General features: G+C 40.2%; 1 protein-coding gene across 1 annotated transcript in view; it reads right to left on the bottom strand.

The window, feature by feature from the left end:
• The window catches only part of MYBPC1 (myosin binding protein C1), a 66,389-nt gene extending 64,125 nt beyond the window's left edge, over positions 1-2,264 (bottom strand). The window contains exons 1-2 of the mRNA XM_037068358.1: positions 2,108-2,264; positions 1,012-1,053 (exon numbers count right to left, since the gene is read on the bottom strand). Coding sequence (XP_036924253.1) covers positions 1,012-1,053; positions 2,108-2,264 — 199 coding nt within the window. The remainder of the gene's footprint in view (positions 1-1,011; positions 1,054-2,107) is intronic.
• Between the last annotated feature and the right edge of the window lie 21,536 nt (positions 2,265-23,800).

The following is a 23,800-nucleotide window of genomic DNA, read 5'->3' as shown; positions in this document are numbered from 1 at the left end:
CCTGTTATTTCCGGTGCCCACCTGGCACCATACATAATTATTATGAAATTATTTATTATATTCCCTATGCTGTACTTCACAGCCCTGCGACTATTCCATAACTACCAATCTGTACTTCTCAATCCCTTTACTCTTTTCACCAAGGCCCCCAATGCCTCTTCCCTCTGTCGACCATCAGTCTGTTCTCTGTGTCTATGAGTCTGTGTGAACAATTCTTTAGTAAATGCTAGTTTCTCATCCTGGTCCAAGAGGGGGAATAATGAGAGAAGGCACTTTGGTGTCTCCCTGGGAGAAAGCACGTTGTTGTGGTCTGGAGACCCATGTTGAGAGCTTAGCATTCTACTGGGGCTTGTCATCCCTTCAACACTCTTCTCTTCCTTAGGTCTCCATGGCTGCGAAAGCAGGCTTCTCCTGTTGTGTGTCACTGGGCACTGCCTCTACCTGTCAAGTTCACTGAACTCTTTAGTCCTTGTTTGTGTTGCCACCTGGTGGACAACGAGGTACCAGGAGCTGGAGAAGCTGGTTCTGAGGCTGAGCTGGCAGAGGCCCCCAAATCTTACATTTCCCAAGGTGCTTGAGGGTGGCATAGTTCAAGCTGAGAAGGGGCTGGTGATCTTCCAGGAGTGAGGTGGGATCCACTCCCCTCTCTCACAAAAGGGAGGTGTATTTTGTTTGCCCTTAGCGATAGGGGAGAAAACACTGCAAAGCCTTCAGTGCCTTGGAGACCCAGTCTCCACAACACCAAAACCTGGGCATAATGACAACTTTGCCATAACTCGAAGGGTTTTGATCAATATGACATGTCATCCAAGTTAAATCCACGTGAGAGGGTTATATAACGCAATGTGTTGTCGTCGTTGTCATTGTTCTTGTTATACACCTATCACAGCTGAGGTCATCCCACCTCTCCACACGAGTTAAAGCCCGCAGCCTCACTGAAGGCCAACCCACGCGGGGATAGCCATATTCTGGATTTGCAGCCCCGATGTGGGAGGTGGCGTTTTAACTTACCTTCTGGGGGTGGGGCTGGGGCGGGGGCGGGCACTTCATTTTCTAGAAATGAAGAGAGTAATGGCAGTGTTAGGCTCATGAATCACAGAGAAAAGCTACTTTCCTTAGCCCCTGGCTGCACTAAACTCAAGGTAGCCGTCTTACCTGTACCGACAAGAAGGGTAAAGCAGGTAAAGCGTCAACCTGCGGCATCAAGAGTCCTGAGACACACTGTGTCTCAGGGAGAGGTTAGTGACTCACAGAACACAGGTAAAATGGGGATCCAGCTGGCAGCACCAGGGCATTTAATGGCACTGAGCCTGTTTCCCTGTTTCCCTGGAAAATCAGACACAACATCTACCTTCTATGTGTAGGGTCGCTGTGACCATAAAATGAGACACTGTGAGTGGCAAGCATGTCCCTTAGAGCCTAAGGCATTCACATCCCGTAGAGCTTAAGGAGAGGCTGGGGCTCAGTCAGTGAGACCTCAGACCTCGCTTTCCAGAAGCACCATGGCATCCCCAACATCATCCTGCCCTCGTGGGACAAACTTTCTGAATGTTGAGGAAACCAGAGTCTTGGTGGCATTGCCTTGTGCAAGACGAACCCTCTGTTCGCTGGGATACAAAGTCTACCCGCCTCACGGTTGTTTCGGGAAGTACGTGTACCTGGAGTAGATTTCCACCTACACTTACCTGAGGTTTTCAGAGCTCTGGTTTTGAGGCTTTATGTCTTTTGAGGCTTTATGTATCCAGAATACAGGGCATTCTAGAGGGAAAGTCTGTTAAAGAAACTTCTGTTCAAGGGTATGTCCAACTAGCTAAAGGCAGTCCCCATGACCAAAGGGCATAGAATTTCCCCTGAATCCCCATGGAGGCCCAGAATCGGGAATTAGTGACATGTGTGAGAACCAGCTGTTCCTCCAGGGCAGAAGAGGCAGTTAAAGAAGGAGGTATCCTTTACAATTATTTCCTGCTCGACAATTCAATATTGAGGAGATGTTTTTGTATTCTAGGGACTCTGTGGGGTCCCAGTAGGCTTATCTTTGTCTGGACCTATGATTTTCCACCTTTTTTCCCATAAGTGCCTCTTTCCAAGCCAAGCAGAAATGCCTCACCATGAGCCGTGTGGCCAACAGCCATCACCACACGCAGGCCGGGCACGCCGTTTCCATCTGGGTGGGCTGGAGGGAGCGGGGTCGGACCGGCTTCACAGCAATAGAAACCGAGAGAGGAGAGGGGCAGGGCTGCCAAGTTGTAGCTGCCTTCTTCCATCATTAATTTTTTGTGCTGGGCATAAACTCCAAAATTTATTGTCCAAAAAAACTATTTTCATTCAGATATCCATCAATAAGTACACTACTGTTTACTAATTAGGGAGAAAAAAATGACTAAATGAAAAACAACATATAGCCTTTCAGACTGGCAGATGAGAATGTGGCCAGATGTGATGGGGCTTAAAGATCCAGTGAAAGACCAGTGTTCCTTAGATGGCGTGGAGAGAAATGCGTTTGTTTCTTGGCCGCATCAGGAGAAGGCTCTTCAGTGCCAGCATCAGCCAGCCGACGAAGCCCTCGGTCAAGGCAATTTATGTTCAGAGATCCGAGGACAGAGGTGGAAGTCTTATGCTGACCTCTTGGCTTTGGGTGAGTTGATGTAGCACCCAGATACCAGGAGACCGAGATCGAGAGCCAATTTCTCTGACCTGCTGTCTTCTGGACGGTTGTCCATTGCCTGAGGACCTCTTCCCTCTCACCAGACAAGTTTTGCTGCCCTCCAGTCTCTTTTTCCCACAGGCACAGGGATTACTTAGCCCACAACTGGGTTTCATCCTGTTACTGTACACCGGAGGGTCCCTGTTACCTGTTGGCTTAGGTCTGGATTCTTCAAGTCAGTGTTCAAAGCCACTGTCAGCGGACACTTCCTCCCTCTCCCTCCTAGGGCCCCTCTGCTCCAGAGCTGGTGTCTCTTTTCATCTTCGACCTTTCTGCCACTAAGAGTGATGATCTTCTTCCCAAAAGTCCTTTTGTTTGTTCTCTATGTATGATTGTGTCAGACCAACCTACGTTTGAATCCCGACTTTACACCTGATTAGTTGTGTGACTGGGTGCAATTCCTTAATCTCTATCACCTTGGTGTCCCCATCTGTGAAATGAGAATAGTAGAATAAATGCCCTCCTAGGGTGCTAATCCTATATAAAGTGCCCAGCACGGTGTCTGGCACATGGATAGAGGTCTATAATTTACAGCAATGACTGTTGCCACTTCTGTCCTGTGGCCATCCTGGTCTGTCTTCTTGACATTTGTCTTAAGACTCTCAGAGCTAATTATCCCACTCTGTTCCTCTCCCTTGTTTTCTTGGCATTCCGGACCGCATCGTAATACATTCTTTATTCACAAATTATTTTAAATTATTCTTCAGTTGTTTCTATATGTGTGTTTCTTTTCCTTCCCAACTAAACAGGGATAGGGATCTTCATTCCTTTCCTTTCTCCTTAGTATCTCATTTATTGGTGAAAACACATTAAATGACCCCCCCCAAAAAAAAATTAAGAAGGGCTTCTTTGGTGATTGTGTACAAACTATCAAATTAACTGTGCTTTCTCAGCATCTATGTAAACAAGGGCCTACTTTGTAAGGGAAGCTGTGGTTGCTTAAAATCCTGTTTTGGAAGTAAGGCCAAGGGTGCATGGATTCTAGTCAAATAAACAAAAGAGAATTGTCTTGGACACTGAAACTGTAAATGTGCCCTGAATGTGAATTCTTCATGTCCACTGTGTCTGTGGCCCCCACGTTCTATGTAACAGAGCCCAAATCTAACCAAAGTGAGAGTTTAAAAGGCTTAATTCAACTTCCAAGAAATCCACAGAAAATGGGTCATTAACAGCTAACTGCACCAGATAGTCAGAACTACAGAAACATAGAATATTGATGCTGGTACATTTTTAAGATGGCTGCAGGAATAAAAGTAGAAAAATGCCTGCCTGCCTTGTAGGTAGGTGGAGCCAGACCTTTTCCTTCTAAAAAATCATAGCTGCCCCCAAACTTCACAGCCAGTGAAGGAATAAATAAAGCACAACCACTTTTTGGCACCCCCTGCATGCAGCACCTAGTGTATGTTAATTCTTATAATTCATACAATTCCATGAAGTCTGTATTATAGTTATCCCCATTTTGCCGGTAACAACTGAGTCCCTATAAGGTCCCACAGCTCACGAAGGGAGCCAGGCTCTCACCCAGGTCTGCCTGGCTCAGAACCTGGGCTCTGCAGCCTGAGGCTGTACTTTCCCTCTCAGCTGCTCAGGCTTGTGGAGGCAGAAGTAAGCGGATGGACTTTTCAGAGATATTACAGCATTTTTCCCTGCACTGAACTGATCGGTTTTATTGTCACGGCCACATGGTGTCATATGGATGTTGCCCTGTCTGTAGGAGTGGAGTGAGCCTTAATTTCCTCATCTATGCAATGGAAATAACAGCAAAACCGATCTTAAGGGGTGTTGGCGGGAATGAATGAGTTCCTGCAGGGACAGGGAACATGGTACATATTTTATATGTTCTATTCCTTCATGGTTATCATCTTTATCAGAATTTTACACACCTGTGTAACATGACATGCCTGTGAAGATGACACTCATGTCTTTCTACACACGCTGTCTGCTGAGATTGGCCTTATTTTGAGGTCTGTGGGCTGCATCCTGTTAGGACGTATTTGGAATTGGGATGGGAGATGGAAGAGCATCTGGGAACTGAATGGAGGAGGTAGGCCTCTGGCTCTCCTACCGGGAAATGGTAATGATTGATTTTGATGAGATTTACATGCAATATATAGTTTGTACAATGTGGATAACCTGATCAATCATTTAATCCTGGGGGACAGAAAAGATTAAAAAATGAACTCTTGAGAGTTTGCAAGGCATTTGAAACAGAATTCCTGCTGTCTTAACCCTGGAGAGATGGGGAACCAGGAGTGGCCAAGGCCAGGCAGCACATGACTGGGACTGAAAAGAAACCACTGGAAGTTAGCCTCCAGGCCCAACGCTGTCTTACTTCAACTCACACCTTTGTCTCCAACTTTGCCCGTAGCTTTGCCACTCCTCTGAAAGTCAGTTCCTTGTTCCCCAAATTCATTGGCTGCCTCTGTAACAACGATTCATTCACAGCAGTTTCCATGGGACCCCACTGAATAGGGACCAAAAGAAGAAGGACCCAGGCAACCAGAATTCATCGATGTCCCATCATGAATTTAATAATGGGAGAAAGGGCTTATAGAGAAGATTAAAATGAGATGCTGGTGTCTAAGAGGATCACAGGTAAATGAACTGCCCTTTCTATCAATTTACTACTCACCAAACCAGGTAGCTTTGCTCTCTCAAAGACACGTGAAACGCACCACCTCAAGACCCCTCTGCTGCTTCTGAAACTGTGGTGTACATACAGATCGTCTAGGGAGTTGGGTCAAGTGCAAATTTCAACTCTGGGTTCAAGATTCCACATTTCTAACGGCCTCCCAGATGATGCTGAGGCCACCCGTCCCCGACACACACGTTGAGTGACAAGGCTCAGACTATGCCCTGAATATCACCAAGTCCTCTCCATTTCAAATGCCATCATGAGAGCTAAAGGGTGTACAGTAGACGAGGGCTTTTCTTCTCTCTTTGACCACAAGCTTCTTGAGGACAAGGCCTGTCTCCCTCTTTTCAAATTCCGGGCAGCAGGTGCTCCATAAATATAGTTGACTGGCAGCCTGTTCCCACACCACCAAAGCCCCTTCTCCTCGCTGCCAAGAAGTGGAGAAGCGGCCCCTGGCACTCCAAGGGCAGCTTTCTTCGTCCGTCTTACCCACAGGGAACACAATGTCTGCCCTCCCGCTGGCTGTATTCTCACAGGCAGTCACCCAATCCCATTATTTATATTTCTTCTTATTGTCAACACTTTTCTTCCATCTCTTAACAAGGGCAGGAGGGCAATTAGGGCTAGAGCTTTGGCCATCTGTGACGGAACACCCTTTGCCTTTCTAAGGAATTCCCTCTTTTGAAATCTGGGCTACATTTTGCAGCAAAAACCCTTCAGAACAAGCATGCCGCCTCCACTCTCAACAAGCTTAGCTTTGCTGTGACTATCAGAAGTCACCTACTCTTGGGAAGCTCTTGAGATCTTCCACTTTAAGGGTAAGAGCAGACAGGTGCTTGTTGTTCAGGTGAGGTCCTACTGTACCTCAGTTTCAAAAACAAAGGGCAAATTCTATGCGACTTTTCCACCAGGTGAATGAAGTTGGCATTTTGCCTCCCTCCCCTCATCCCACTGTTTCCACTGGAAAACATGCTAATGGGATAAAGAAGTAAGTATATACAAGTTGCTGTTCACTCTTTTAATAAAAAGAAATCAAGGTGTTCTGAAAAAAGAGGCCCAGGGAGCTATTTTCATAAACAACACAAAAATGAATCGGATTCTAAACCAGCAACTACAGCTAGCTCCTTCCTCCTCTGGCAAGGGTGGCTGTTCTTTGATCCTAATTCACAGATATAGACTTTCCCTCTGCAACCCTGAAATGCTTTCAAAGGGCTCGAGCTATTTCTGGTAGATGTTTCCTATGACCACCTACTGTAAAAAGCACAGGTATGCCACCAATGGCAGGCCTGTACAGTGGGTGCCAGGGCATTCTAACTGACGGGCACCGGTGGCAGCTATTAGATAGACAGCTCATGTGTGGCCTTTTGTGCTGCTGTTGAAAGACTGGGAACCTAGACCTCCAAAAATGGGTCTCCAAGGCAGCCCATCTCTACTTGCAATGAGCAAGGGTTCCATGGTCAGTAAATTAAAGTGGGGGGGGTGGTGCAGAATTGGAAGTCTTAAGAGGCATTAACCTGACTCTCTGCATGTATGTGTCTCTTCACCAAAATGATACAAACAAACCAGCTCTCTCCTTCCCGTGGGCTCACTGGCTCAAATAATACGTTACTTGACTTGCTTAAAAATATTTTATGGACCTTCATGTGCAATTTAATTTAGCTTTTTAGTAGTATGAATGGCACAATTGTATCATATAATATGCTTTGTCAGCATAGAAAAGACAATAAGAACATATAACAGTCTTTATCCTTGAGTGATAGGATTTGAGGTCTTTTTCGTGGTTTTCTCTGTGTCACTTTTTAAAAATAAAATAAATGTAGTAAAGTCATCCTTTGGTAATTTGGGGTGCAGGAAAATATTGTATGCTATTTTTTATTATTTCTTATTCTTAAAGTCATACATGGTTTGAAATAAAATACAGGGTCTGGCACAAATAACGCCGCCTTTTTTATTACAAAATATTTTGTTACAAAATCATAAGCATGTAGTTCTGTAACATAACAATATCACATTCAGGCACACCCTATGCCATGTTAGGTGAGATGTTCGAATTAAAACTGTAGCTTGTTACACCCATATTATTACCCTACCAACCACACTCGAGCAGACGCCTCTTCTGCCGGACCTTGTACGCGAATGCCTTGTGTATTGTCAACGTTATGGTGAATCAGGCTCTATCTGGCCAGCTCCTGTTTGCCACTTTTGGTAGTAGAACAAATTATCTTTCTTTTTAGAGTAAATATGTCATATTCACTGTGAGGCGCATTCCCTGCTGACGGTGGGGTCTGCACCCTGTACACGTTGCTGTCGGAACCTCGCGGGCCCAGACGACAGAACAATGGAAACTGCTTTAATACAGAATATGGCTCACATGGACGTATGCATTACTCTGAGAGGAGTTTCGACTATATAAGTCATAAGCGACCCCCAAACAATCAGCCAACACAACTGACAGTGCAGTTCCACTGGCCATGTTGCTTATGCATCAGGGATATCAATTTTGGACATAAGTTAATGTTTGATTTAATGTTTTTATGGTTTTGTTGTTTACTTTGTCCTCTGTTCTATTCATTATAGACTATAGATACTTATATTTTACACCTAGAGAATCACACATTTTTTAGAGGCAATTCTATATTAATTTATGATAGTGATTCTGAAAGTGTAGTCTGGGATCCCCAAGAGTCCCCAAGGCCCTGTTGGGGAGTCTGCAAGGTGAAAGACATTTTTTAGATAATGCTAAGATATTATTTGCCTTTTCTCACTAACATTCTCTCACAAATACGCCATAATGTTTCCACAGGGAATATGTGTGATGATGTAATGTCCTGACAGCTAACAAAACTTAGGCTGTGTATTCTTATGTTGTAAAATTTTTATCCATTTTAATTCCTAATATAGTACGTATTGATTGATATAATGAGCAGAAAAAACGCTTTTTAATTTCCTCAAAAATTAGTAAAAGTGCAAATGGACCTGAGACCAAAAAGTCTAAGAAACACTTTGAATTGATTGCAAATCTTGTTAAAAAATATTTTGTGTGTGTGCTTTTTGCTTTTAAAAAAAAATAAACTCATGTTATATGCCTTTTTTAGAAATAATCTGTACTCTTGATTAATAAAACAAATACAACAGTCAGAATAAAATCCATAAATTGATTTAGGGGGCAATAATTTCTTTTCCTATCAGAATAATGCAGACAGAAGGGCAATGCTGTCAAGTACCACCTCTCCTATTCAGAATTTAGCTACCTAGCATCCTCACTTATTCAGGCAACAACTGCTGACCAGCGCATTAAAAGGATCCCCCAAGGACAAGATGGACTTGTCTGGAGCTCCTCAGGCCCCTCAAACTCCAAACATGAAGACCGTAAGTGCTTTACTTATAAGAGAAGCCCCTGACCCAGGTCTTCAGTTAGTCTGGGAACTGGGAGGACTAGGGTGAGGCAAGCCAGGTGCCTAGGCAACAACTTTTAAGGAGGCACTCACTCACACCTTGTGAGTGCTGACAAGGGCTGACCTTGCACTTGCACGACCCTGAGAGTGAGTGCCTCCTTCATGTGATGCCATTGGTGCTCTGCTCACACTCAGTGGACTAGCCCTATTTGGCCAAATTAATGACCTGGTCTGGGGACCAGAGCAAACAACCAAGGGGCCGCTTCACACACTGACTGAAAAGAGTAACAAAAGAAGACAGTGGCTTCCCAGCAGAGAAGGAAACAGGAAAGCTATGCAAAATTGGGCACAAAGTCCAATATAAATAATAATGACCCATTTAATACAAAAGAAAATAATGTGGACTTCAGGATATCACATGGTATAACATCTGATACCTAGAATTTAAAACAAAGTTAAATTATATCCATTCTACTTTGCTTTTAAACGCAAGGAGTAATACATTATGTTTTAGGTATGTTTCTGTCAAAATTGAAATAATAAGATTCAAGAACAAAAACTTTTGGCAATCTAGAGAATCCAGCTATTCAGAATGATTCAATCAGTTTCATCCATATTTATTTACTGTGGCTAAAAATTGCCAAAGACTATATTTTATGGTTCTGAACAGAGGAAGTTTCATTGTGTATCACATCTGTAAAATTTCAGTGGCTCATTATTCAATTTTATGGGATTTCTGTGGATCCACAGATCATTTTTTCTTCTTCTCCTAGTCAACTTGTTCTTATATCTTCCTAATACAAAAGGTTCGACTCAAGATGTCATTCCACACAGGAAGAGGGTTGAAATGTGATCAGTATTACATTGCAGAAAACAGCTTCTCACTATTAACAAGGGGCTGGATGAAAATAAGACCTTTTGCTAAGACCCGATGACTTGTTACTTTACCCTTATTCTTACATGCTTTAAGGTGACAGTCAAAGGGGGGTTGAACGGCACAGTAGTGTGGGAAAACCGTCACTTACGTTGCAAATGTTCAAAACCTTTGCACAGGTCAGAAGAAAGTTATTGCAAAAGTGACTTGAGTAACACTTTCCTCATTTAGTCCCTTACTCTGCCTTTCCTGGGGGTCTGTTCCTGGGCTGACCATTACCACCACCCACATAGCTCTTGGGTGGTTATAGGGTTATCAGATAAATTCTTTAAAGGCCTTGTCCCAAGGCATTGCTGGGCTTCACGTTGGGTAACCTTCTAAAAATAGAGGAAGGACAGTGCCAATGCCAGGTGGGGTCATAAAAATAAAATTCCACAGCAGTAAACACAGCGGCACTCAATCAATCACCTACCACGTCCATCACGTGATCATGGAGAGGTCTTTACGGGGTCCTCTCAGAAACACTCAGACCAGAGGAAGACGCTACCTGCCAAAAAGCACCCCTGGTGGGCAGAGAAATCTTAACATCCAACGAACCCAGTCTTTTAACCCTTGGTGGCGGATTTAGTTACACGTAGAGGGTGACTCTATTATCTGAGAAAGGCCATGGCCCACAATGGGACAGTGAACTACCAACTGGTTGTCATCATCTAACAACTGGAGAGCCTCAGCAGCACACGACACATACCAGCAGGAGCACACCAGAGGCTCTTCGAGTACAGATCTCTGATTCGATCCCTGGGTGAAAACTAAGATGCTTCCCCTCAGGTTAAAAAATGGGGGGTGCTTCTGGTGGTATCAGTGATGGCTATGATAGTAACAACAACTCCTATGCAATACTGTAATATAATACTCCTATAATAACTCCTATAATAACGTCTGTTATAGACGTTAACACAAGGTAAGGAGCTGAGTAGTGGTTATGTATCTTATAGTGGTTATCATATATTGGTAGAAATACCCTCAACATTTACACTAAATGTGAAGCATTTAGCACCTTTAACAGACAACATTTCTGAGTTTGCTCTTTAGAAGGAAAAAGCAGTTCTTATTATGAGCTAAGTCCTGTTCTGAGCTTTTTCCCTGATTTATCTCATTTAATTCTTAGAGACCTGGGCGCAGGGTGTGAACCAAAGGGTCGCTGGTTCAATTACCAGGCAGGGCACACTCCTGGGTTATAGGTCAGGTACCACGTGAGTGGCAAACACACACTGATGTTTCTCTCCCTTCCTCCCTCCTTTCCCCTGTCTCTAAAAATAAATTTAAAAATCTTAAAAAAAAATAATTCTTATAGAGACCCAATGAGTTAGGCAGTACTATTATTTTCATTTACAGATGAGGAAACTGAGGCTTATGAAGTATAAGTAACTCAGTACTTGTACAACTGGACTTCAAACTGTCTGGAATGTCCTATGAATAATAGTATTTTTGTTTATATCACTGTTTAGTAATTAATATTATTAAATATGCAAAATAAACCAAAATATATACTATATACAGAACTATTGTAATGCCATCTAACTGAAAAAATGGGAAATTAAAATGGGGAATTATACATATAGCCATTTTTTAGTTATAAGCAGAGAATTCTATTCCAAGATAAATAAAATTTTATAGAAGGGAGAAGCTATTACCTAATCCAAGCAAAGAATTCCTGAGAAAATTTTTCAAAGATTTGATGTTATTTAGAGGAAGAATTAGATAATATTAGAGAAAAAAATTAGCCCCAGGCTCTTATAAATGTCTAACATAAAGACAAAAAATGAATAAAACAAAAGTACAAGATCTAACATTGACATGTGATTAGACGTAATTTTAGACATGGTGTTGCTGTGCCAACTGGGCCCATAAAAAGATCCCTAAGGGAGCATAAGAGGGCAGAAGTCTTACCAAAGTGGATTTCAGACTTGAATCCCCGTAGGGTGGGGCAGTGCTAGAGCAGAGCAAGACGGGCACTGCTACGAGAACACAGAGAACGGGGTGGGGGTGGGTTTGCAGGCAGCAGGGGCTGTGCAGAGTGGGCTGGAATAAAGGGGAGGGGGGAGACTGGGACAAGTGTAACAGCATAATCAATAAAATATATTTTAAAAAACACAGAGAGCAGTAACTCAGCCTTGAATGGCATAATGAAAGTCAGATTGCAGGCAGTTTTTTGTGAACTCATTTTAGAGAGAGAAATAAGCATGTGAATAAGTGATCCTGGTCTTTCTCTTTGCCAAACTGACCACTCCACACCCCAATCCTATGGAGCCCCAAACTTCACTGTGGACATGCATATAAAAGCACATGAAGAGCCTGCCCTGCAGATGGGGTCACCCTGAAATGGGGTGTGCTGTCTTCTATCTGTGTGGCTACCCAAAGCAACGCTCTTTGTAAATTATAACTGGGCATATCCAGGCAACAGACTTGGGTGCAACAAGACAATACATCACTGAAGTTTCGAGGCTGCCTCTGAAAAAGCTCTGGGGACAGAAGCCCTGTTCTCCCTGGTGATGAGGCAATTTGCACACATATAGGAAATTAAGTGACAAAGTCTCTTCTGTTTAACAGTTTCATACGCCTTAATCATCACACATCAAATTTGACAGAACTGCAATACTCTGAACCAGCCAAGGACTCCTGCAGAAAAGACGTCTGTTTCTATCACAAACTGAAAAAGTGGAAACAAAGAGAGAAGACGTGGCCCTATCCCTCAGCCACACACATGAAATTAAAAGTTTTCTGCTTATATTTGATTGCTAGAGCTTTAGTTCTGTCCTTTATTACCTAACTCACCCAAGCATGTCTAAGGATGAGATCTAGAATTACCACACTCTCTGCCGAGAGTATTTTGTGTCTATTAGTGTAGGTTCCATAGACTGATTAAGGGGGGGTGCAGACAAAAAATAGTAATTATTAACAATAATAAAAATCCCTCTCTGTGTGTCCATAAAGAGCCTACAAATAAATTTTAAATACAACAATCACCAGAAATTTAAGCAAAAACAACAAAAACATTTTCTAGGGCTGTAAAAACAACAGCACTTATTTCTGTTAGAACAGCCTCTTCCTACAACTCTCCGAAATTAAAAAAAAGTATATATCTGTTTACAGAAGTATCACAAAAACATTGTTTCATATTCACTCAAGTTTTAAAAGTGACCGTTTATTTATTATTATGCTTGTGGGGTTTTTTTCCTTTTAAAGCGCGTTCAGCCTGGGTAGTTTGTTCCAATACTCATGTCAGCTTCAGTGACTTTAAAACTGGTATAAATAAGAAAAGTCTGTCAATTGTTCATAAGGAGTCTAAAATAAAATGTCTCAAGGCCATGTCTCATGGACAAAATAAAATGAACCATTGAGAGAGGCAAGGATCCTCACACACAATACCACATTTTGTCCTTTCACTCGGGTCCCTCAGAGCCGCCAGAGCACCAACCCTTGACCCTTGCTCCTTCCACGAACTTTCTGACTCGCCTCCTTTGCTGCTGCTTGAAAGTTCTGGGGAGACTTCTTCTGACTGACTGGATGAGAAGTAAGGATACAACTTGCTCTTCCCAAGGCTTTTTAAGGCGATATATTTAGGGAGCACGAAAGGAAAGAATTGGCCAATCCTTTATTTATCTTCCTAACAGGTGCAGTCCAGACAGTCGTAAAATCAGGCTACTGAAAAAGACTGATTTTGCCAAGTATTAAGTCCCTCTAGTGTGCATTTGTCCCAGAGTGTTCTTTCTGACAACAGACAGCTCAGATCTACCCCAAACTGCTCCAGTACAGCATGACGAGTACAGCAAACTGCTCCAGTACAGCATGTTTTCTCAGGGGAGGAAAGATACTGTGGCATTCATCACACTTCTTTTTTTAAAAATATTTTATTTATTTATCTTCAAAGGGGAAGGGAAGGAGAGAGGGAGAGAAATATCAATGTATGGTTGCCTCTGGTGTGTCCCCTGCTGGGAGTTGGCCTGCAGGGAACCGGCCTGCAACCCAGGCATGTGCCCTGACTGGGAATCGAACCGCAATCGTGTGGTTTGCAGGCCCGCGCTCAATCCACTGAGCTACACCAGCCAGGGCTTCATCATACTTCTTTATGTCTCTCCCAAATCTTTCACTTGGCTTAAATGAACCCCTTGAAATGAGAGAATAGTTGCCCTTAATAAAAATACCTCCTCCCTCTTCCCCTACTTCCTGCAAATTAACTTTTCCCCAATTTGAGAGAAAGGTGACACTTTATATGTTAGCTGATTTTCTAAAGACAAATTTATTTTGGTGTTTGAAATAAACCATCCAGTCTCATACAGCTAAAAAAGGAAGGTCAAAGAGTAAATATAAGAGGGAGATTTTCCATCACCATGGTTTCTTTTCTAATGTTTAATCCTTGAGCAATGCTGAGAAATAGGCAAGAGATAATGATTGCTGCCCTACATTGAGGTGGTGTGGGGGCTTTAGCAGAATTTTAAAATGTGATGAAATCTCTAGGGAACCAAGAAAGAAAGAGAGCAAACAAAACAGTCCTTTGGACTTAAAGTTATTCCATCTCTGCCTATTCCTGCTAAAAAGGGCCAAGATAAATTAGATAGATAGGTATCGCTTGTTGATACAGCATAAGAATCTGTTGCAGCAATGCCACCCCTTTGATTCTTAGAGTTATTAGAATGGCCCCTTAAAATTATGGTCATGAATGGAGATATGTCTTTCCATATGTTTGAGTTTGCAAGAAGAGATCTCACATGGATGATGAAGAAACGGCAGTGAGTCTCCCAAGGGTTTTTTGAATGGTACACAAACACCAAGGGAAAACTTTTGCCTTTTTCCTACAAGTACATAAAATATAAAAGGGCCCGATATGTAACAAAAAAATGAAATTTCTGTTGAAGCCTCAACTTGGTGTTTTAGAAGAGAGTTTTTCTAGTATCTTCAGCTTTAGACAGTTAACAATCGTCTAAGTGTGTTAGGAACCAGGTGCTATGGCTTTGATAATCACAAACTACAGAGATGAAATTCTGAAGAATCATCTTCTAGGGGGTTTAAGAGCCATTTATAGTATTTTTAGACTATTAGAGATTCTAGCATAGAATAAAGGCTTTTGATATTTTCTAACTTCATGGTGATAAAATTGCTTTTTGACAGGAAAGGGAAATTTCCAGTGAAAGGTGATATTTTTTTAAACTACACAGTAGAATCCAGGGGCTGTGAGGGCTTTCAAAATAGAGACCATGTTGAAACGTATTTCTAAAATCTCAGCAACTAGCTCATGGCAAGTGCTCCATTAATGGTCGATACATAAATACATGTGTGCAAAGCATTCCCACAAAGCTCAAGCTTTTTTCCCCACATCTTCTCTCACTATGAGAACAGAATAACTTGAAATGACAAGGCTTCAGGTTCTGCATGAATTCAAAGTGTGAGATAGGCCTTTTACCTAGAACTAGCAGTACGAGTATTATCATTCTCTAAAGAATAAATACCCAACTGATACAGGTGGAGAAGAGGGAATGGGAAGTGGTTGCTCCTTAAAAATAACACTTTCTTCCTCCAAAAGCGGTTGACAAGTTGCCCAGAATATTTTCAAGTGTCTAAACATGGACCACGTCACTTTCATCAGAGTTCCTCCTTGAGGCCCAGAGTTACACCTATACGTTTCCCCCCTCCTTAAAAGGCCCAGCTCTTCCAAGACCCAACAACATGAAAGTCCCAGAATTAGGTCACAGTAGGTTGGGAGGAAGTTGAGAGATACATCATTTGCAACTTCAGGTGCTGAAAACTCAGCCTCTTACAAAGAGTTGCCAAGTCCTCCTGGATCCTAGGAGGGCCAAACAGCCCGTGTCGTCTATCAGCAGTGACAGCAAGTGGTCACGTCCTTCCTGGCCGTGGGGAAGAGGGGTGATACGACGTGCGGGGGCTGGAGGAACCTGTCCTCTGGGAATGTTTCTGTGGATTGAAGTGACTCTGAAGAACTGCTGGGGAGGCAAGTTTGATTCCTGAAGCTATCTTTCAGAGGGGTGTTTCCACGGAACAAAACCAATCCCAGTAAAAACGAAATCATTTAGGAGTAGGTACAAGGAATAGTTCCTCAGCTGACACAGTCCTTGCTGTTCTGTCCGAAACAATATTAAAATGCAACACTTTCACCAGGAAAATTCTTCAAGGTGCAGTTTCTCTAGGAATCATTTCTCCTGGCGAGGAAACAAATTTTAAAGTCCCTGTCCTTCCTCAAAGGATTTTAAATATATCAGTCACCCTCTCTTTATCTCCACTCCCACCACCCAAATTTAAACCAACCAAGAATCTATGAGTATAAAATTACTGCCCTGGGTGGGGGGTACTCCTACACAGAATATCAACAGTGCTTTTATAATGAAAGAAAATCATGAGGACTTTGTATCGCTGTTACTTTATTAAAAATATACATTTGGGGTGGGGAGCCGAAGTTAAAGATATAGTTTCCTCTTTGTAGCTCTAAAATTTCATTGTCTCTAAGAGTGGAATGGATCAGATTGAGTAGTCAGACACAAAATAAACGTTTAACACATTTAGCAATCAGAATAGTTTAGTTAGCATTAGAGGCCATACAGTGTGTCATCTTTTTGTGTAGTAGTTTTTCAACTTTCTTGTCATTTTCAGGTGGGCTTTACAATAATATATGCAAATTCATCCACTAAATGTGGAATAACTGAAACAATATTCTGTCCTGAGTCAGGAAACCCAGAAAGCATTTCATCCAAATAAGCCTTGAAGAGGCTAGTCAAGTGACAGATCAAATAAAAAGGACACTTAATACACATGTAAATCATTTGCATTACAAATAAGACACTTTAGCAGGGTTTGGACTCTCTGCCTGATAGTCCGGATTAAGTTCCCATATTAATGCATGCATTTGGTGTGGTTATTTCGGGTGGAAGACTTCATCCATCAATGCCCTCCACCACTAAGTAAAGCCAACCTGTAAACCGATCACCGCAGCCTGTCAACACTGGTTAGTTAATTACATAAAGAAAATATATTTCAAAGACTTCGGTTAGTATTTCAACCTGGGGTCAACGTCTAGCATCTTTTTCAAGGTTCTTCAAAATAACAGTTAAAAGCAGTTTTAAGAATTAAAAAATAAAAAAGCTAAATGCTAATTTTTGCTCCCTACTGATTTTTTTGCATTTATTCACAGAAGTGAAAGATAAAAATTCAGTGAGCACTAACGAAAGCTAATATGAATGAAATAAAAATTTAAGCCAACATTCCCATTCAAAATAAACGACATATACTTGTGCTGTTAATTTGTGTTTTTCATAAGTCATTTTAGTAATTGCTAATTCTGATTTATTTATATTATTAATTAGTAGTTTTAAAATTTTGATTTTCTCATAGAAAGGAGAACATTTCCTCTAAGAATATTTTCATATTTTTAGTTTAATTATTTTCCAAAGGCTATGTATTATGAAATTATATACAATAAAACTCATTAAAGAACACAATCCATCAATGATATTCAAGATATTGTCTTTCACTCAGGTGTTTGATTTTTCTTTCCATGCAAGCAAGGATTTAATTATACGATAACTAGTGACATGCCAAAAGGACTAATAAAAGTAAAAAACGCCTCCATTTGTATAATCTATACATCTGTCCATGAAAAAAAAACAGAGCGAATCTGGAAATACTGGCACAAATTATTTTTTGAAATCTTGATCAAATTTATTAACCATTTAAAAAAGTATTCCAAGTCACTCCCCCATACACAAGTTGCAAATACATGGTGAAAATTTTGTGATTGAACCTAAGAAAATATACTTGAAAATGCAACTTGCTCACCATAAGCAATTAGCATCCTTAAATTATTTTTGAGAATCCCTTAGAATTGAATGATAAAATTATTATTTGAAACTTGAGTTAATATTTATTTACAAAATATCATTATCAGATACTTCCAAACTGGTATATTTTTCATATATTTTTCCTCTGGTCCTTTTATTTTCAGGGATCTTTTTCTGAAATCATTATAAAGATTCTATTCTTTTATAGTATATTTGAGCAATTGGATTTGTTTAAAAATAAATACCAAAGTAAACACCTTCTATTTAAAAAGTACAACAAAATGATTTATGGATGAGTCTTACCCTTCGTAGGTTCTGGCATGGCCACAATAAAAAGTTATTCTCCAAAGAGTTTGCTCCCCTCCAATAGCACTTGACAGAAACCCCACGAGCAGTTGAGAGATGGTGCAGGTCAGTGTGACAAGCAGTTGGGGAGAAATCCTGTGCTTTTGTACTGCCTCTGAACATCAATCATGTGGCACCGCCCCTTCTTCAGCACAAGGATGCTGGAACTTGACAGCTATGAGGACCTTTCTCACATCTGTTGTCTGCAATCTGCACTCTGCTCTCTCCCTTACTGGAAGCAACCTCCTGTCGGTCTCATGTGGCTGATGAGAACACCTCTAACTTTCTAAATTCAGCTGCAGCCTCGTGTTCCTTCTTACTCTTTCTCTCTCTCTCTCTCTCTCTCTCTCTAACGGAGTCCAGTGTTGACTCAGGAGTGGAAAAAGTTTGCTAGATGATAAAAAAAATAAATTAAAAGTGTAATATATGAATTCAACATCTACCTTAATTTTTACTAAGGTTATAAAGGAAAATCTTTGAATTAAGATGATGATTGTATGGTCCCATTAGATTTTTGTTTTTGTTCACTCTTAGTTGTTGGATTTATTTTTTCTTATTTTTGCCAATAATAATGTTAATTTGAAAAGCCAAATTTTTATGCTGAATATCTACTCTCATTTTATCCTCCAAGAATAGTAGAGGATTCTATTAAGGAATACTTAGCCTTTATCTCTTCTCAAGAAACATCATTTAGTCACTGGTTTGATTCCCAGTCAGGGCACCTGCCTAGGTTGCAGGCCAGGTCCCCAGTAGGGGGCGCACAAGAGGCAACCACACATTGATGTTTCTCTTTCTCCCTCCCTTTCCCTCTTTCTATAAAATAAATACATAAAATTAAAAAGGAAACATTATTTAAAACAATTACATGGCATATAAAAGAATAAAGAAATGATACAGTCAGCCACAATGGATGAAGCTTGAGTACATTGCACTAAGTGAAAAAAACCAGACACCAAAGACCAAATATCATGCAATTTCATTTATGTGAAATGCCCAGAATACTCAGAAAGTTCATTAGTGGTTGTCGGGGGCTGGGGGAAGGTCGAATTGGAAGTGACTGCTAATGAACATGAAGTTTCTTTCAGGGATGATAAAAATGTTCTGGAATTAGATTGCAGTGATTGTACAACTTAGTGAATATATTAAAAACCACTGAATTGTACACTTAGAAATGTATGAGGCATGGGCAAAGAAAGTCAGACAGACCAGTAGCCACGATTTTGTTTCAAAAGAGCAAACAGACACGCAAATGTAACTTAAGGTTTTGGTAGACTGTGTCAGATTTGGTCTCTTCTCAAAATTCTCCTGAAACTGATGGAGAACTATGAACTACCAAGTGGTCAAACTAAAAAAGACATATTGCTTCTTTGTCTACATTCATGGCACCGCAGAGGCCAGGACTAAAATTAGTTTATATGAAAAGACTCCTTGAGTGCCTTTATGGTTGTGTGTTTTCAAGATCATTCTCAAGAGACTTTGATTGATTTGTACTGAACCAGCCGCACTGTCTCACTTAATTTCCCTTGTGGCTGAGAGTGCAGCTGGTCAGACTTAGCTCTACCAAACTCTGTGCCAAGCTAACTTTTCATATAAGGGTGGAAACTCAACTTAGAACTCAATAGCTTCATGCTTTAGCTATGTGGGGAGCGGGGGAGGAGAGCAATCAGGATGGTCAAGGAACAACTTCTACAAAGAAAGCCCTTTTCTCAACCACGTGGAGTCACTGATCCCATTCTGCTTTGGTCCCGTTTTGCTTTCAAAAAGATTTATTTGCTCTTAGATGTTAAACATCAGCCGGCAAGCAGCATCGTCTACATACAAAGCTACATATGCCTTGAAAGAACAACAACAACAAAAGAAAAATCTTTGTTTTCTTTTCTGTAGCTACCATAAGAGTATCAATTCATAGACGAGACAAACTAAGAACCTACAATCTGAAGTCAGACCCTTGGGTTCAATTTCTGAATCACTGTTAATCAGCTGAGTTACTCTAAGGAAGGCCAGTGGCCTTTCTGGGCCTCAGTTTCCTTTTGTGTAAATTGAGGAGCATATAAAAATGAGCTCTGAAGCCCCTTCTAGGTTTAACGTTGTGGTTCTATACGGGGAGTCCCTAAAAAGGAATAATTCCTTTAGCATTCCCAGCACACTGAACACCACATACAAAATGGACATAAGGCCTAAGTGTCACATTGCAGAAGAATGTTTATAGTGATGGGCAGATTTCACACATGCCACAAAAGAAGTGCTGAGCCATCACTGGCTATGGCAGAAATTCTGTTGGGTTTTTAATACACTGATCATTTTACTGAAGTGAACACGTGCCAGTAAATATTGCAACGCATGGAAAAAATATTTTATGACCAGAGGAACTTTTTGGTAATAAAGGATTTGATTGCAAAAGGACAAAACCTAATTGCAGGAATTGGAAGTATAAACAAATTCTAGAATAAATGGTTGTAGAGTGTATTAGATGGTTAAAATACATTTTTATTTTATTTTTAAATATTTTTATTTATTTATTGTTAGAAAGATGGGAAGAAAGAGAGGGGCAGAAACATCAATATGTGAGAGAAACATTGATTGGTAGCCTCTCGCATGCCCCCAACCAGGGACGTGGCGCACAACCGAGGCATGTGCCCTGACTGGGAATCGAACCTGCGACCCTTTGGTTCACAGGCTGGTGCTCAATCCACTGAGCCACACTAGCCAGGGGGGTTAAAGAAAAATTTTAAATTAGAATAATAAGTAGATATGTAATTTCCCTGGGATGTATTGTTTTAGGAACACACAACCCCTATTTCAGATCTTATACATCCATTGAGAAGGTTGAAGATGCTTCATCTCCAACATCACTCTCAGGGAGTGGGGAAAATGGTCCACAGGGCTCTTCCTGGTTTCCTCTTCTTAAATGCTTTATTGTTTTCTCTGTTTGTGTTATTTAGGATTAGAGTTGGCTGAATATAGTATGAACCCACAAAATAACAGTTAAAGCAAGACAGAAGTCTTTCTCAATCACATGCTGGAAGGCCAAAGTAATTGGTTGAGTCATGACAGTAGCTCTCTGATGTCATGAGAAATCCATGTCCTTTCTCCCGCCCCTGCCACTCTTCAGGTAACTAACTTCCTGGTCTAAAATGGCGGCTAGTGCTCATGTCATTATGTCTACAGTCCGGGCAGCAGAACAAAGAAGAAGAGGACTCACTTTCTCCATTTTAAGGAATCTTCTTTGTAGTTCCACAGAAAACATCCAGTACATCCCACTGGCTAGAATTGATTACATGGCCATGACTGGTCCCCAAAAGAGCTGGGACGTGTAGGCTTTCACACTCAGTGACCGAGGGCTTCTGTTATCAAAGAGGACAAAGGGAACGGATGTCGGAAAGGCAAATATCAGTCTCTGCCACGCCTTTTAAAATAAACTCTGTAATGTTCCCTGTACCAACCAAACAGTGCAGAGAAGGATGAATAATAAGCCTCACACTCTCCCTAACCTTAACCTCACTCCAAGATGTGAATTATGGTGTAAACTTCCTCCTGGGTTCGTATATACACATACAAATATATATCCATATGTAGGAAGTTCTTCATCTATTTTTATCTACACTACTCTTCAACTTGCCTTTTCTACTTTACCTATCATAGACACATAGACATCTGGATTGATATGTATATATATAAGAATACATATATACATAGATACACTTTTTAAGTAGCTGGATAATAATTGTTAATGGAATGGATGCACCATAGTGTGCCATGTATTCTCAATTACTTCACTTTTGATGAATATTCATATAGTTTCCAATGTTTCACCACTACAATTGATACTGCAATAAACATCATAGACTGTAACCTTAGACTTGTATAGATACTTTTAAATTATTAAGATAGATTGTTAAAAGTGAGCTTGCTGGTGTAGATGCATAGTTTAAATCTTTAAGAGATTTTTGGTAGATTATTTTCCCCAAAGTATGCCTACTTAACAGGTCAACAATGTACAAAATTGCCTGTTTTCTCACACCCTGGATGTTATTTTTTTTTAAGTTATCAATTTACTGGGTTATAAATGACTGCTCATTATTTTAGTTTCCATTTTTTGAAAGGTTAAGCAACATATCACGTTTGTTGGTGATTTCTATATTTTTCTGTGACTGCTTTTTTTCAAATGCTTGTTTTTTTAGTGCTATTAACTCTGCCTTTTGATTTTATGATATATTTTGCCATAAAAGAGTTTAAAATTTTTTATTTATTCAGATTTGTCACATTTTCCTCTATGACTTTGGGATTTTCTATCTTACTTAAAAATGTCTCTTCACCCAGGGTTATTCAAATACTCTCATAAGTTTTCTTCAAGTATTTCTAACTATTTAAATATTTTTGTTGTGTGAATTAGGGGTCCAAACTTGCTTGTTCTCCCACCCCGGCCCCAGCTCCAACTTGACAGGGAGTCATGAAAGCACCATTTATTTCACTGTTATTTTACCACTGACTGGAAATGTAACCTAAGGTTCAAGTTCTCATATAAACTTAAATCTCTTTATAGATACAGTGTTACTTTTTCACTGTTCAATGTGTTTGCCTTCAGCTGATATCATATTATTGGGATTAATTAGCTTTGCATTAAGTTTTAATATCTAAGAGGGCAAGCCCTGCATCTGTGGTCTAATTTTTCAAAATCTTCTTTGCAATTCTCCATTTATGTTCTTCCTTATAAACTTTAAATACATTTTGTCAGTTCCTGTCACCTTCACACAACACAAAGGATATCCTAATTATAATTACATAAATTGTTACATATTAATTCATAGATGATTATCATTTGGTAATATCAATCCTTCTCATCTAGAAATATGGTATGTCCAAGTCAGATATCATTTTATAGTTATTAATAACACTATAATTGTTCCTATTAAAATTCTATACTATTCATATTAAATTTATTTCTATGCAATTTGTGGGTTTTGTTACTATTTCAAATGTAATTCTTTTCTCCATTTCCATTTCTTACTGGTTACTGAGAGTATGAAGAAAAGCTATGCAGTTATTTTTATAAGAGTTTTGTATCTAGCCACTTAATAAAATTATTTTTTAGCTCATATAGGATTTTTTGGAAGGTCATTTATATTTATTTACTATATAATCATATAATTACATAATATGCAAAAATAATTTTGTTTTTTTCAATATTTATCAAATTTATTTTATATTCTTATTACCTTACCTAAAAGCTCAAATACAATGTTACAGTATTGTGCAGGGTGGCAATTCTAAGGATCAGTGAATGCAAGAGTTGGTTTTTTGAAAAGATAAACAAAATAGACAAGCCATTAGGTAGGCTCATTAAGAAAAGAAGAGAGAGGACCCAAATAAACACAATCAGAAATGAAAGAGGAGAGATTACAACTGATACCACAGAAATAGAAGGGATTGTAAGGAATTACTATGAAGAACTGTATGCCAATAAATTTGAAAACCTAGGTGAAATGGACAAATTTCTAGAAAAATATAATCTTCCAAAACTCAATGAAGAAGAAGTAGAAAGCCTGAACAGACCAATGAAACAGCAAATGAAACTGAAGCAGTAGTAAAAAAACTCCCATCACACAAAAGCCCTGGACCAGATGGTTTCACGGGAGAACTCTACAAAGCATTTAAGGAAGAGCTAACCCCTATTCTTCACAGACTATTCCAAAAAATCCAAAATGATGGGAAACTCCCAAACTCTTTTTATGAAGCCAGCATCATCCTAATTCCAAAACCAGATAGAGACACAACAAAGAAAGAAAACTTTAGGCCAATATTGCTGATGAACATAGATGCTAAAATCCTCAACAAAATATTGGAAAATTGCATCCAACAATACATCAAAAAGATCATACACCACGACCAAGTGGGATTCATTCCAGGGATGCAAGGATGGTTCAATATCCGCAAATCAGTAAATGTAATACACCACATAAACAAAAGCAAAGACAAAAACCACATGGTCATATCAATAGA

Source organism: Sturnira hondurensis, unplaced genomic scaffold, assembly GCF_014824575.4.
Source record: "Sturnira hondurensis isolate 20B ecotype Veracruz unplaced genomic scaffold, ASM1482457v3 Scaffold0017436, whole genome shotgun sequence".
NCBI classification, from domain to species: domain Eukaryota; kingdom Metazoa; phylum Chordata; class Mammalia; order Chiroptera; family Phyllostomidae; genus Sturnira; species Sturnira hondurensis.
This window is presented reverse-complemented; position numbering and strand designations above follow the sequence as displayed.